Source organism: Cucumis melo, chromosome 3 (genome assembly GCF_025177605.1).
Source record: "Cucumis melo cultivar AY chromosome 3, USDA_Cmelo_AY_1.0, whole genome shotgun sequence".
Classification (NCBI taxonomy): domain Eukaryota; kingdom Viridiplantae; phylum Streptophyta; class Magnoliopsida; order Cucurbitales; family Cucurbitaceae; genus Cucumis; species Cucumis melo.
In genome coordinates, this window is record NC_066859.1 from 25,894,277 (window position 1) to 25,909,363 (window position 15,087).

Here is a 15,087-nt window from a genome sequence, read left to right on the forward strand (position 1 = left end):
CATTGATAGCTTTTGTGATTTTTTTAATTATTTTTTTATAGAGTTTGTTCTCCTTAGACCTTACACGTTTATGATCATTATATTAATAAAAAGTTATTCGTAATCGTTATATTAATGAAAGGTTGTTTCTTGTTGAAAAAAAAAAAAACAATAATGTTAGATTTTTCCTCATTGCTTAATTTGTGTTTGTAAATGGTTTCTCCTTTCATAAAGTTAAGCTCTTGAGATTGTGGTGGTGTGAAATAATAGTGTTTTTGTTACCTTTCCACGTAAGGAAGTCAATTGTGTACTGGTATTGCTGATTATGGTTCTTAATTTTTCCTTTGAGATTGAAGATTCAAATCAACACATTATTTATAGAAAAATATAAAACACAATCCATCTAAAAGAATTATAGTAATTTAATGACAATACAATACAAATGATAAATTATGTACGAGTGATTATGCGAGAGAATGATGATGGTAAGAGAACATTAGCTACTTTTTTAAATAATTTTCTCCCATTTTAAATTATATATACTTTTTTGAAAAAGTAAATATAAGCCTTAATTGTTAAAATAAAAGCAAAATGTATAGCAAACAATATTTCATTATGGTGTAAACAGCGAAATAAACGAAGTATTACACGTCACTCGATTTTTATTTCTAAGAAATGTCAGTTAATTGCTATTTAATGTAGAAGAGAGTAATAAAAATTTAGAGTACAAGATAAAATTGTCGAGGTCTTCAACTCAAAAAATATCCATAGATATTATTTTTGAAAAATTTATAAAAAATGCAAAAAAATACATTTTCAAGTATAACAACATAAATCAAAATATTTATAAAATATAAAAAGAAATTTAGATTTAATCTATGATAGATCTTAATAGTCTTTCATCGAAATTTAAATAAATATTAATAAAAGTATACTGAAGTTTTAATATTATAAAATATTTTATAAAGTTTTATTATTTTTAATAATTTTCTTTCCGGTATATTATATATGTAAGTATAAAGGTTTTTATTTTATTTTATTTTATAAATATTATGTAAAAACGGGTAATTTCTGTTAACAGTTAAAGCTCCAAGCTTTTCTTCTCTTCTTCTTCTTCTTCTTCTTCTTCTTCGGTATCAATTTGCTTCAGAGTCTGTAGCTGTGAAGCTAAAGATGAGTAATTTGAGGACAGTGTGTAGGCCTCATGCCATGTTTTCTTCCTTCATCTTTAGCAGCGGATTCCGATCTATCCCCACGGTTTCCTTTTGGAACCCTAATAACAAACGCCGGTTCTCACTTTTTTCTCACACCTTCAATTCCTCGCCCTGCTTTTGTCCCACTCAGAACTGGTTCCGTATCAATCAGCGGAGAACGCTCGCCATGGCTTCCAATTGGGCTAACGAAAAATCTCCTTATGAAACTCTCGGTAACTTTCTTTTGGTTCTTTTTATAGCTCTTGTGGTTTTCGTTATGGAAATCTTCCTTTAGTACTTTTCGTGAAGAAATTTGATTGGATAAATGGGACGAATGTTATTGAATCTGGAATCTTTTGATTTTGTGGTACTTGTTTTAGATGATTTCAAGGGTGTTGTTCTCAATCGTTTAGTATATCATGGAATGGTTTTGCTTTTATGGGTATCATTCTGCTGTCTATTGACTGATTTGAAACTTTTTTTCATTTGTTTTTTGATTCAATGAAAACAGAATTAGAGAGGGATGCTGATGATGAACAGATAAAAAGTTCGTATAGACGCTTGGCTAAATTTTATCATCCGGATGGTTTGCTCCTTGCTCAAGTGAAACAATTATGTAGTTTAAAGTTTCGCATGAATGATTAAATTCATGAAGTTCTTCATATCTTGAAAAAAAAAAATCCTGAGATATTCATCAAATTTGACAAGGAAGGAAAGACAACTCTGGAAATAAAATACTAGACCATCTAAGTTAGTCACATATTAAACCATTTCTAGATGAATGGTAAGCCATATATTCTCCTTTGTGTAGATACATAATCATTTCCAGTCGCTAAATTTATTGGAGTTATGCATAAGAATGCCGAGGAGGTTATCAGCCCCCCCTCCCAAAATAAAATAAAATGAAACAGAGATTGTTATTTATTTTTAGGCCTGAATTTAGATAGAAAGAAAGATCATGAGTTTTCAAGTTTTATTTTGTTTTGTGGAAGTAATGTGATCATTTTTTTGCAAGTTCTTGCTGGTGCCGTGCTATGCTATGTGTAAATCAGTATTGCGCCTTTCGTACTACCCCACACCAAAAAACTAAAGAAAGCTTCCTTTCTTTGTCTGTGTTTCATGATTGTGTGCGGTTAATGAACTTATTTCTGTAACTGTGAACTGGGTTCTATCTTTTTTCAAAGTTTATGATGGTAGAGGAACTCTTGAAGAAGGAGAAACAGCTGAAGCTAGATTCATCAAGATTCAAGCTGCTTATGAATTGCTCATAGATGATGAGAAGCGGAGGCAGTATGATGTAGATAATCGAGTTAATCCAATGAAGGTTTGATTTCACTTATTAAATGAATTTTAACTTTAAATGAAGATAGTGTAACTTCTTGTTTGAGAATTTCATTTTGTAGAGTATTCGATTGTCGAATAAATCCTCCTCTTAGTTGCTGACAAATAACTTATTCTGCTGGTTATTAGGCATCTCAAGCATGGATGGAGTGGCTTATAAAAAAGCGCAAAGCTTTCGATCAACGGGGCGAGATGGCAATAGCGGCTTGGGCTGAGCAACAGCAGCGTGAGATGAATCTAAGAGCTCGACGCCTTTCTCAATCAAAGGTAAACAAGACTTTAATGCTAGGAAACACACTTGATTATCATTTTCGAATTCCGAAAAAGGGACTCGGAGTCATTCTTCACTATCTCTACATTTGATATTTAAAAAGAAAAAAGAACTGAAGCCGGGAATTTCGTTAAGAATGCACCTTGTTTATGAAGTGGATGGTATTTCAGGTTGATCCTTTCGAAGAGAAAAGATTACTGGCAAAAGAAAAGAAGGCGTCAATAGAGTACTTTAACAGCACACTGAAGCGCCACGTACTTGTCTTGAAGAAAAGGGATATAATGAGAAGAAAAGCAGAGGAGGAAAAGAAGAAGGTAATAAGCCAACTTTTAGCTGAGGAAGGCCTCGAGCTCGATACAGATGATGATGACAACCTGTAGATAGTACATTGAATTTATTGGCCTCAAAGAAAATGCTGCAAATATCAATAGAAGAAACAGAAAGAGGAACTCTAAAATACCTTTAGTATTTGTTGTACAGAAGAATTGTATATACTGTTTAGTTTACAGTCCTAAAGAAAGAAAATGATTCTTGCACACGAAATATATCCAAACCCACCCCCACCCCCCCCCCCCCCCCCCCCAAAAAAAAAAAAAAGAAAAAAAAAAAGAAAAAACTTTGATTATAAGTAGAATGTGATTATTGGAAAATATTCCTGATTTTGGGTTACTTTTGCAAAATTACTTTTTTGAGTTTGAATGACTTGCGGTTTTTTTTTCCTCTTGAAGAAACATTTATAAAATATTTTCAACATAATAGTCTGGAGTAAGAAATGGTTGTAAGCATGATTGTTACATCTCAAAAAGCAGTTGGAAAACCAGTGTAAATGACCACGGCTACAAATATTGCAAAATTTACGTGAAATCCTTGTTCTAATAGAGGGGTTTCTTGTAAATTAATTTATGAAGTTAGCTTTAGCTAGGCAAGGAGGAGTTGTTTAAGTGTTAAACTCAAATGATTAGTCATGCCTCAGGTTCAGTTTAATTAAGCATGCTTTAAGAATAATACTGAACTAATATGTATAACGCACTAAGTAGGAGTTGTTTAGGAGAAGTGTGTTTAGATAACAAAAAGTTGACTGACCAAATTTGAAGAAAGTATAAATAGGTTTGAAGAAGGATTAATTTAAGTGTGTTTAGATAACAAAAAGTTCTATAAGAGGAGTTTTAAAAGGTGAAGCTTTGTTGTAAGAACAAGCGACAAGAGTGAGGAAGAGCTAAGCGATAAGGAGAGAAAGGAAAAAAGAAACGCTTAGCTGAGTGAATGACTCTTAAAGCAAGTATACTACCTTATATTTTAAAAATATTTTTACCACCAAAGTCATGTTGTATACTACCTTGTTGTTAGATATGTTCATATTGTAGTCTCATATATACATATAAAAGAACATGACCAATTTGAAGTATGTCTATGTTTGTGTAATTTTTTTTTTGTTGCGATGCTTATATGTATACAAAATCATTAGCCTTATTCTTGATCAAAAGTTAGCTATTACGTACACATAAGAGTAGAGGTTGTCATCCGCTTGGGTAGAAGAATGGCTTAATGTATTGCATGGTCCGTGTTCAAGTTAATTGTCGAAGAACTGATTTGAATGAGGGTCCGTAGGAATGCTGATGGTAAAGTTGTAATCATTACACTAGTTCTAGCATTGAGGAAGTTCAATATCTTGACATTAGGAATAAGTAAAGGTTAATGTGACTATTGTGTTGTTGAACGTGTAGTGAGGCATTAAGACGTCCCTGAAAATAAGAAAGCTTTTATTATATGCAATTGTATTCCCCAAAACATATTTCTAAATTCTTGTCACTCACTAAGCCATTAGCTTATGTTTTAAGTTTTTCCTCCCAAGTTGAGCAAAGAAGTGTCAGCTGGTGAGGCGAGAGAAGACTGCTACAAAGTACTTATTGTGATGTGGAGTAGTAGTTGGCTTAAGTTTTGTAATCTTTTAAATTGTAAGATGTACACTTGTGTTTTAGCAAGTTATTAATAAAAAGATTACCAATTTTCATATTGCTTGATGTCTCACCGCATAATAAAAGCTAAACTAATATGTTCAAGCCTAAGGTATAAATTAAGTTAAAAGAAGCACCCAAGTGTTTTGGCGTTTCACCTCGAAACGTCAGTTCGTCCAAGTCATGTCCATACCCAGAACGTAGAGGGTGCATTTTCATGTCCATACTCAATACGTAGAAGGCGCATTTTCAAGTAGAGACGTGACAATATCAATGATACATTCTCAATATCTATTATTAAAATTTGAAATTTTGTTATATTGTACAAATATTTTGGTTCATTATGATATATATGAAAAAGAATGACCTAACTCCCATCAACAAATCACTACAAAAAAAATTAAATACTTGCTCTATTTAAAAGCATTGGAAAATCAACTTCGAAGAATAGATTGGGCTGATTATTATAACCCTATTTGGTAACCACTATTTTTTGTTTTCTAAAATAAAGCTTACAGTTACTATTTGTACCTTTAAGTTTTTTCTTTAATTTTTGGTTATCCAATTTCCGCTAAACCCAGACAAGATGTGAAAACTACAAATAATAATAATAATAATACTACTAATAATAAAATTTGACTAGTGTTTTCTCAGTATAGAATTTTAGGAGAAGTTTAAATTTCAACAAAAAAACAAAATCGTAAACGAGAGAGTCCGTGGACTAATCTTAACTGAAAATAGATAGGAAAGAAGTTGGGTATCTAATTAAACTCAAATGGAATATCCAACCAGCTAAGTTTGCTATTACAAAAAGTAACAGAAAAGGACACAAGGGACATGATTTTATTAACGCAACTCTGTATTCCATGCCTCTAAAAGCCGCTGCTTTAACTTTCACTAATCAGTGAAATAACAAGCTTTTACATGAGAAATTGAGGAACAAAACAATCTGTAAAATTAGAACAATTGCATCTATGTAAAGCTTCACGTTCGTCAAACTTAAATAATTCAGGAGGAAGATTTGCTCTTCGACGCCAAGAGCAGAACCATGTAAACCAGGCAAGGGAAGTATAACCGAAAGATAAGGGACTTTCAATTTTGTAATCGATTACTCCTATGATCCACTGGCCCTTGAGACTTTGTGGTCGAAATTATCCACGTAAGCAGAATGCTTCTTGACAATATGTTTGACAATATGTTCCTCTACGTTGTCGCCAACCAGTTTCGGGTCACGCCGAACATGAATCTTTTCATTTGTGGTGACAAGAGTCACCTCCTCTTTCCGAGTCAAAAGTTCATTTGCAATGACCATATGCATCTTGTACTTTCTCAGAGCTGCATCTGCCTTCTCCAAGAGGATTTTTACGTCAGTCTCTAGCTGTTGTTTAAGCAAAGGAGAGATTTTAGTGAAAATGAATAGAACCACAAATGGCTCTTAATTTCGATACAATGGCATGATTGTTGCAAAGCATCCTTGTTTCAGACATTTATGGGGCCATTGCAATGTTATGTATGTCAAGTTCGAGTAAATAATGTTAGACCAACCCAACAATAGTGGAGTTCTCAGGTTCAGTCGCTATCAAAAAGAAAAGATAAAGGGAAAGAAACTAGTAATTGCCCATCCCCGACCTATAATAGCAATTATCAGCTTGCTAATAGGCATTCTATCCAGAAAATCTGATCGACGATGGTATGTAAACATGAGCGGCTTCTGGTTAGTTTGCAGGCTCCTGTTGGTTCAGGGATTTGGTTATTGAATTCTCCAATATTTAAAGGTTGTTTGGAGACCTTTTGATGGGTTCTATGGGACATAATATATCAGACAAGACTCGGCAAATGAACAATCCCAAAATCCTCTCCACCTAATAAGTATCTGTCGGGGAGTGAAAGGAATGAAGAAATTAATCACATATCTTCTCCATTATCCTTCCTTGACTTTTATCGATGTAAGCTTCTTAATTGTCTTAGGAACTACAACCAAGATGTCCCTAAATTCATTCAACTGGCTTTTGACCAATTGATGTGCGGCAGTCATTTGTTAAAAGAAGAATGGTTCTTTGAAACTCCATTCCAGTCCTCCTACGGACCTATGGACCGTGGTGTGTAAGAACTATGGTCTCCAGAGGAAAGTTGGGGAGATATGTAGATTCCTCAAATTCGTTTACTTTAGCAAAATGGACAGTATTTTAAATTTCAGATGGGGCTTTCATCCGTACCTCATTGTCTTACTCTTTTTTTTTTTTTTTTTTTTTTGAGAGGGGGCAGGGGGGGAGGAAACTTTACATGTTTCGAACATCAGAACATACCTTGAAGGATATACAGTACGCCATTGGAGCCCACTCACTCCTCAGCCCTGATAGCATCTTTGGCACCTGAACAAGTCGCATGTCTAAAGGCCCTGATCCTGACTGAATCTTGTGCTCTGCCTGAAATGGAAAGACTAAAATATTGGATGAAGGCACTAATCTAAAAGTAGTTTCATGAATGACTAAACCAATAAACTGACACTTGACGATTGAGAACCAGTAGCATTCAAATACAATATCAAACTCCCTGTTTTCTTAAACAAGGGAAAATTTTGAATTCATGATTATCGTTTATTCTCTGACATTGTATGTGAAATCTTAACAATTCAATGCCTGACCTTCCAAATACAAAGCTTAGCCTTCTTGAAATTTTTACCTTCCACAATGAGACAGAGAGAAACTAAAGGGAGAGGGATATACCAAAAGAAGAAAAGAATATATATATACACAGGACCTCCTACTTTTATGTCATTTTAAATTATCACTTTACTCGAGAACTTAACTTGATAAAATGATAAGTTTAATTATGTGAATACTTTATATTTTCTTGACAAAGAAAAGATTTGAAATGCAAGTCAGAACACTACCATCCAGACTTCTCTCTCTCTAATTTGTGAAACAGCTGAGAAATTAAGAAATGAGAAGAATTAAATTCTCGTTTTCTCTGATTCATGCTAAACCATTACCATGCTCTCCCATGGAACGTAAAAGTCAGAGACAGCTGCAGCAAGATAAAAGAGTGCATGGGGTCCAACACTCCTCATTGATATTGCAACCAGGTGCAACATCTGCAAGATAAATAATAAGATTATTAAGGAAGAAAGAAAGAAGAAAACAGATGACGATAATGTATCAAGCGGCCAAATTTTGCCTAGTTAGTAGAGGCCATAAACTTAGCAAAAAAAGATATGGATAAAAAAGAATATTTAGCTCCCTATGTTTGCATGTGCTTCATATGTTTCTACTTAAGGTTGTTGAAAGTATAAGCTAGATGCACTTATTTACTAAAAACTATGGATTAATTGATTTTGTGTCTTTTCCACTGTGTTGTGGGAACAGTATGTGAAAGTCTTTTTTCCTTTGTAAATATGATATGTACATACAACTTTATTTATCTGTGTCTAAATTCTAATGAAAGGTGATCAAGAGAACTATTTTCTTCCCTTGTGCTCTTAGAGTTTGATAAAGCTTCATCCCTTCAAACTTTGAGGATTTAGAGTGATGCTTTTACTTGTGAACACCACGATGCTTTCAACAAAACTTGTATGCAACTTTGAGGTTTTGATTTAAAGACATTGTAAATTTTGACCGAAGTTTTGCCGAAAATAAGGTACATGTTCTCTATAACAAATCACTCCCGCAGCTACCACACAAATATGGGCATAACACTACCTGGTACACACATGCAGACAAAGGAAAATTACCTGAAGATACTCAAAAATCGTTGTAAAAGGAAGTTTCAGAAGTGTGCCATTTGCTATTGCCTGCAATAGTCAAATTTCTAAATTTCCTAATCAGTGGTATTTCGTCATCAACTAAGCTAGATACGGGATAATAGTAGTACACGGGAAAGATAAAGAACAATTAAACTCTAAATTGAGTGATGATAATACTATCGAATAGTCCATACAGCATGATGCTCACTGATTGCATTCTTAACTGCTTCCGAATAAGGCTGGCGCGCTGAATGTTGAAATGAATTTAAGTCATGAGAACCATGAATTGAAACAATTAATCAATAACATGAAAATTGAAGTGTTAGAAGATAAAGGTTACATAAACTGGGCCCCTGGCAACACGAAATTTCTTCATAAAGTTTTCCGAATTATAAATCAATATCCAATTCAAAGTGATTGACAAATTCCACAGATTACGCAGGCAGTTAATTCCCCATCAAGAACATATGACACTGTCATTGTTACCAACAGGGTACGGATACGATAAACTTAAGGATAAAGAAAATCACAAACCTTGTATACCCGACTCCTGAGTGAACTCAAGACACTCCAGAAATGGATCATCAGGGAGCAAACTGCAATATGGTTGACGGGTTCCCCTGATCACAGAACCACCAATTAGCTCAGGAGAGTATCAAGCTTGTAGAATGATTACTACACCATGCGATTCCACCAAAGATAAGTGCATACTTTCGGTATAAGAAGATAACAGAATATCCAGCCTTCAGAAAGTACCTAAGAGAAATTAGCAAGATCGGTTAAAAAAGAAAACTCAATGTGTAGTCTCTAGTGTAACACATGTTGAAATGTAATGCCATTTACTCTGTGGATGCTGCACCTCTGTGACCTGAGCTGAAGTTATCTATATAGCGAACACATCTTTGCTCTAAAGGAACTGTGGTGCCACCAGATGTCACACAAACAACTTTCCTGGCACTTTGATTTCCTATAATTCAAAGCAAAATTGATCCAATGAAACAAGTTAGATAAAATTACAACTCCTCAATTTATTAGGATGGTTTGTTTATTCCATTTACTTCAAATATAGTTCTTAACATATCTGTAATTTTCCAGAATGCCAAGTAAGTGTTAAATAATACGGACACTAGCAGGCTAGCAGATTGAGTAATCCCCAGTAAAATATTAGGGAATAACAACTAATCAAAACAAAAAGACATGCTTAAGAGATTAACGAAGAGAGAACTTACCAGCTTGTGGTGAATTAAATTCAACAAATTTTCTTAAATCTTTGCCGATATCCTCAATATTCCTCAAAGGGGGAGCTGAATTAAAAAATGATTTGATTTCAGCATCTAGGGCCTCTTGCGCTTTCTGCAGTCCGTTTACATCCATTTGGAAAGGTCTTCAAAGAGAATCACTATCTAAAACCACAGTATGAAGTCTGAATGCAAAAAGAACAAAATTTAGGCACAAATACTTATATAGTAATAACAAAAATATAAATAAGTAAATTAATAATTGCGTCAAGAATTGCATGTATGAAATATGAAAAGGGAAATAAAAATAGCATGGTTAAGCAAATTCCTCCATAATCAATATTATACTTCATTAATGAATATATAAAATAAAGTCGAGTTGAACATCAATTTACAATATCGAACTTTTAGAAGGGAAAATTTCGCTTCGAACGGCAAATCTATTTTACGAGCTACACAAGACTAGACCGACCGAACTCAAGTTTGACGAACCCATTTTTTGTGCTCTGTTTCTCAGTTCTATATTCTTTCTTGTTCGTTCCCAGATCGCCAGACCTATATCTATTGTTTTCTTCTAAAAGTGACATAAATCACAGAAGTTTCAAACAAAAAACCGAGATATGGGTAGGAAAATTAAATTCAAGAAGCTAATTACAAGCTTTCAGCAACTGGACCTCATACCGGTAGAAAATTGCTTCAGAAGTTCAAATCTTAGGGTTTTTCCCCTATTCGAATATTTATCAATAACCGAAATGCATCTTGCACGATTTGATGTTGTTACCGATTGTACTCCCTGCCGTCCGCTTAATCTTTTTCGAACTGATAATGGAATATTTGACTCTACCCTATTTTCATTCTCCCACCTACATTACCTGTCTGTCTCTTTTAAAGACTTTTCCGGTTCTCACTACTCTCTCTATCGTGTTCTCTTTCTTCCTGCCATGTTTATCTTTAATTGCGATTCTTAAATATGGGTTTGACCACAGTTCAAACTTTGAGAGGAAATTATCAAACGAACACAATCCAACAGTGAAAAATATCAAACTGAATACGTTGTCGAATTCAATGTCTACGAACTTCAAGACAAATAATTCAGATACAACTTCAATCCCGACATTTAGAAGAATTGGACGTTTAGAATCTCATTGTTCAAATAACAACATGAATGGAAATGCTCCTGATAGATCTAGGGATTAAATATCTGTAAACAATAGATCTTTTACTGAACATAATCATTCATTTCAATTTGTGATGGTGGCGTTGTCATGTCTTGATTTGTTGGAATAGAAAATGTGGCTATATGGATGCAGTTTGTGAAGTGTGGCATTTAAAGGTGACTTGTTTGGAATATCGTGGTATTGTAATTACTTTTAAGCATTTAAAAAGTCAATCATTTCATATCGAAATATTGATATTTCAAACTGAAAAATTCCCGCGAGTAAAGATACAAATAACGATATGAAGTCAACTCTCTCTATCTCTCAATTGATTAATGTTAGTGGAAAAATTGAGATGCAACATCAATTCTTGAGCACTGAAAAAAGATGCCGAAGACTAATTATATATAAACCTTGTCTTGTATGTGTATCCTCCTCGGATTTTCATCTTCATCCACATTCCCACTTTGACTTCTTTCCATTTTGAAAACTTTAAAAGGTAGAAACTTAGGATTTACTCATTTTCCATAAGCACATGCCTCCTCAATAAACTTAACCATGGCATGGATTTGCATCTTGGATGTAATCTCGAAAGAGGAAAACCTGAGCATTAGTTGCAATGGGTTAGAGAGCCAAGTCCAGACGAGTACTCTTAGGAGGATATACGCATGGTAATGCTCGATCAGTCCGGCATCTTAGAGATAAGACGCTGGGAGGTATATATTAAAGTCTTCCTTGCAATGAAATAGCATAGCACGCACCTTAGCACCAGATGCATTTTCTAAACATCATTCCATCCGGCAAGAAAGTTCCCCTTGAACCGTGGTGGTGATTCAGATGTCGTGCCTCATCATCTGAAGGAAGTCCCATCTATTTAAACCAAAGTTTGGCTGATTGCCACAAACGCGGGTCAGATGTATCATGCTGAACTGGACTCTTCATAATACAGAATTATCTTTCATTGCCTCAATCTTCATCTAATATTTTCATACAGGTACTAGGAAAAAGGGAATCCCGACCGTTTTCTTTCCTTGGGGGAGAGAGAACGGCCTTTATATGGTCATACAATACTGTGCATTATATTCCATGAAGCAAAACTCCAACATCAAAATTGTCTGAACTTAAGACATTTGCAAGGTCGTTGCGTGATTCAAGGTGCTGACTTTTGATGATATAGGAATGCAGCTGTCTTCTCACTTTCAAATCTGCCCTTTCGGATAAGGCAGGGAGAAGTATTGAAAAAGTGGCTGAACTTGGTTTTATGCCTTCTACTAGCATTTGACAGAAAAGTTCAACTGCCACTTCGTGCTGCATTATTCTCAAAAGACCTGCAATCAAAGCATTCCAACAAACTACATTCCGGTTTTTTATTCTGCTAAATACTTGAATTGCCGAATCAATATTCTCACACTTTGCGTACATGTTAATTAGAGCACTTGAAATGAAGTGGTTGTTTTCAAAATAATTCCTCAACATATATCCATGGATTTCCTTCCCTTTGTGCAACAAATTCAAGCTAGCACAAGCTGCCAGAGCAGCAGTTATAGTGACGGTATCTGGTATGACCGGAAAAGCAATCGCCTTGTTAAGAAGGGAGCCCGTGCATAGCATGGTCTGGCATAATTCTAGAGCTTCATAACTTAACCCAGAATTTTGAAATCCAGACACTAAAACATTTAAAGATATAACATTTGGCACCAAATTTTCTCGTAACATATCAGATAGCAACTCATATGCTTCAACTTTCTTTCCATTTTTTGCATATCCAGCTAGCAGTGTGTTATAGGTTACAACATCAGGTTTTAGTCCATGATGCTGCATTGATCTAAAACGTTCTAACGCCTGACTATTTTTTCCCTGATTCACATAAGTTGCAATAATTTCATTCCACAATGTAACGTTTTTCTTCTCTGCCTTGGCAAAAACTTCTTCAGCATGATCATCTTGTCCGCATTTCGAATACATATCAACTAATGATCCTTCGACGTAAATGTTTGTACACAACTCACACTTAAGAGCATATGCATGAACAGCCCTGCCTAAACCTAGATTTCTCAACCCTGCACAAGCTGGTAGTATACTCGCAACAGTAACAGAATTTGGATTCTCAGGAAACAACAGCATATTAATAAATACATCCAAAGCATCTTTGAAATATCCATTTTGAACACAGCCTGATATGACTCCGTTCCATGAATTAACCCTTGGTCTCAATCCTTCTTCTTGCATGGCTTCCAAGTATGTGAGAGCAGTATTAGTCTCTCCATATCGAGCAAACCCTGAGACCAGTGCATTCCAAGATATCAAATCGGGCTTCAACCCACTAGACTGCATGGAGTGAAATACTTTCATCGCCTCATTCAAAAGACCTTCTTCAATGTAGGCAGAGACAAGCGCAGTCCACGAAACCACATCTTTTTCACTCATCGAATCAAAAACATTGATCGAAGAACCCAAATCCCTACAATTTCCATAGAAATCCATAAGAGCATTTCCAATAACAATATCAGAGACCATCCTCTTCCTAATGGCATACCCATGAACCATTTTACCAGTCTTCACCATTTGTCTTCTGGAACATGCTTTGAGAACCGTGGGCACTAAGTATTTATCAGGTAGTATACCCTCATCAACCATCGATCTGAATGCAGCAAAGAGCTCATTCCATTTCTCTGATCGACAATACGCCCTAATCAAAGCTGCATAGGTTGGCAGCGTTCTCTCAGGAATTTCATCGAACACCTTACTGTCACCATCCACGCACTTAACATCCTTGACGTAAAACTTAGTCAGCTTCTTTCCAAACAAATTATCAACTCGACAAGCATTTAATTTAACAACCTGGGAATTATGATCAAACAAAACAAAACTACCAGGGATTGGGACATTAACACCTTCGCAATCCGTACGTATAGCAATTGGAGAAAATTGACAATTGGGTCTATTACGGGCCCATACCGCATTGAAATGCATCCTACAAGCTACATTCATGGAATTTCGAGAAAAGCTAGAATTGGGATAGAGGTCGAAGTGAAACTTGGGGAATGATGGAAGGCGAGGAGAAGCATTATTCGAGGAAACAAAACCATCCAACGGAGTTGCCATAATCAAAGGAAAACAAAAATTGAAGACGGAGCAGGGAGAAGAAAGCGTTGTGAGCTCGGAATTAAAAGATGTACCTATGTCTGCGTAGGAGCCATGGATGATGGAAAACAGCAAGGTGACAATGACAATGTGGAATCTCGAGTCAATACACCGTACTGCTGTGGAGCTTTCGCCACGTTAGAGTTCAAAATGGGCGCTCTCGGACGTGAGGAGAATAGGACGCAACTTTGGTTTTATATTTAAAGAGCAGCGCACTACTTAAAAAAATGGATATTTGTAATTATGGTAAAATAAACTATAATATTTATAATATATAGAAAAATTGTGTATTCTATTTATTATTGACAATGTTAAATTTTTATTCACGTTCATGAAAATGAAGTATATCAGTGTCTATCAATATCTATTATTGATAAAATCTAAAATTATGCTAAAATTTACTATTTTTGTCGATTTTCCTTTAAGAACTCTTATTTTTATTTTTTTAAGCAAATTTCGGCTCGACTCGTCCCGTGCTTTTTGTTTTGTTTTAAATTTTCAAAATCAAGGTTATGCTAAAATTACCAAGATACACTTAGTTACATGCACGTTTGATATTCAATTTTGCGAAACCAAACTTCTCATTTCGTAAACTTTCTTAGATTGATTGATTTTTACGCAATAAACCTTATGTAGTGTATCTTAAGCTTAGATCTCTAATTAACTTTGAACCATTTGAATTATTTGATAGTTTAGGATTTTGTTTTAAGTTTAGGGTTCATGGTTAATTTGTGAAATCTGAGGTGGATGGGTTATTTTTGAAGTTTAAGGTTGTTTGAGTAGTTTTTGTATCTTGTTTTAATTAACTTAATGCACGTGATTTTGTTTGATGAATTTAAGCAATTTCATCAATTTGGGCTCATGTATATGATGAATCTCAAACGACATTAATGAAATTGCCCTGAGATTTTAAAAATCTTCGGGACGAGTTCGGTCGAGATTGCCCAAGAAAAAAAAAATGAGAGTTTTTTAAAAGTGTAGTACTTTTAAAATATAAAACCAAAACAATGTCGTTTTTTAAAATTTCCCCGAAAGGGACTGCCTAATCTCTCCTGATGGTAGCGCCT

The 15,087-nt window shown here is 34.8% G+C and overlaps 3 protein-coding genes across 5 annotated transcripts; 1 reads left to right on the forward strand and 2 right to left on the reverse strand.

Annotated features, from left to right (window-relative positions):
* Positions 1–1,012: 1,012 nt before the first annotated feature.
* Positions 1,013–3,327, forward strand: LOC103488426 (chaperone protein dnaJ 20, chloroplastic). Of its 2 annotated transcripts, XM_008447150.3 has the most exons (5): positions 1,013–1,405; positions 1,684–1,758; positions 2,357–2,496; positions 2,643–2,780; positions 2,955–3,327. In XM_008447150.3, exons 1-5 carry the CDS (start codon positions 1,153–1,155, stop codon positions 3,162–3,164), a joined length of 816 nt encoding a protein of 271 aa, XP_008445372.2. In that variant the 5' UTR covers positions 1,013–1,152; the 3' UTR covers positions 3,165–3,327. The 2 variants fall into 2 exon arrangements, with proteins under 2 accessions (XP_008445372.2, XP_050938106.1); XM_051082149.1 differs by lacking the exons at positions 1,013–1,405; positions 1,684–1,758 and adding an exon at positions 1,765–1,956.
* Positions 3,328–5,466: 2,139 nt separating this feature from the next.
* Positions 5,467–14,196, reverse strand: LOC103488424 (phosphopantothenate--cysteine ligase 2-like). Of its 2 annotated transcripts, none has more exons than XM_008447148.3 (10): positions 14,056–14,196; positions 9,711–9,904; positions 9,325–9,448; positions 9,193–9,237; positions 9,016–9,101; positions 8,676–8,728; positions 8,470–8,529; positions 7,732–7,833; positions 7,046–7,165; positions 5,467–6,117 (listed from the first exon to the last, which is right to left on the reverse strand). In XM_008447148.3, exons 2-10 carry the CDS (start codon positions 9,853–9,855, stop codon positions 5,854–5,856), a joined length of 999 nt encoding a protein of 332 aa, XP_008445370.1. In that variant the 5' UTR covers positions 9,856–9,904; positions 14,056–14,196; the 3' UTR covers positions 5,467–5,853. The 2 variants fall into 2 exon arrangements, with proteins under 2 accessions (XP_008445370.1, XP_016900047.1); XM_017044558.2 differs by lacking the exon at positions 14,056–14,196 and adding an exon at positions 11,290–11,623.
* Positions 11,179–14,057, reverse strand: LOC103488425 (pentatricopeptide repeat-containing protein At1g19720-like). The gene is made up of 2 exons (XM_008447149.3): positions 11,638–14,057; positions 11,179–11,479 (listed from the first exon to the last, which is right to left on the reverse strand). The coding sequence occupies exon 1, from the start codon at positions 13,979–13,981 to the stop codon at positions 11,954–11,956; it is 2,028 nt and encodes a 675-aa protein (XP_008445371.1). The 5' UTR covers positions 13,982–14,057; the 3' UTR covers positions 11,179–11,479; positions 11,638–11,953.
* Positions 14,197–15,087: the final 891 nt, after the last annotated feature.

Coding starts and splice junctions, on each gene's coding strand:
- LOC103488425 (XM_008447149.3), bottom strand. CDS start 13,981: ATGGCAACTCCGTTGGATGGTTTTGTTTCCTCGAATAATGCTTCTCCT.
- LOC103488426 (XM_008447150.3), top strand. CDS start 1,153: ATGAGTAATTTGAGGACAGTGTGTAGGCCTCATGCCATGTTTTCTTCC. Junction 1,406..1,683: donor ATCTCCTTATGAAACTCTCG/GTAACTTTCTTT, acceptor CAATGAAAACAG/AATTAGAGAGGGATGCTGAT. Junction 2,497..2,642: donor ATCGAGTTAATCCAATGAAG/GTTTGATTTCAC, acceptor GCTGGTTATTAG/GCATCTCAAGCATGGATGGA.
- LOC103488424 (XM_008447148.3), bottom strand. CDS start 9,855: ATGGATGTAAACGGACTGCAGAAAGCGCAAGAGGCCCTAGATGCTGAA. Junction 7,834..8,469: donor CGATTTTTGAGTATCTTCAG/GTAATTTTCCTT, acceptor TTTATCTTGCAG/ATGTTGCACCTGGTTGCAAT. Junction 6,118..7,045: donor CGTACTGTATATCCTTCAAG/GTATGTTCTGAT, acceptor CTTAAACAACAG/CTAGAGACTGACGTAAAAAT.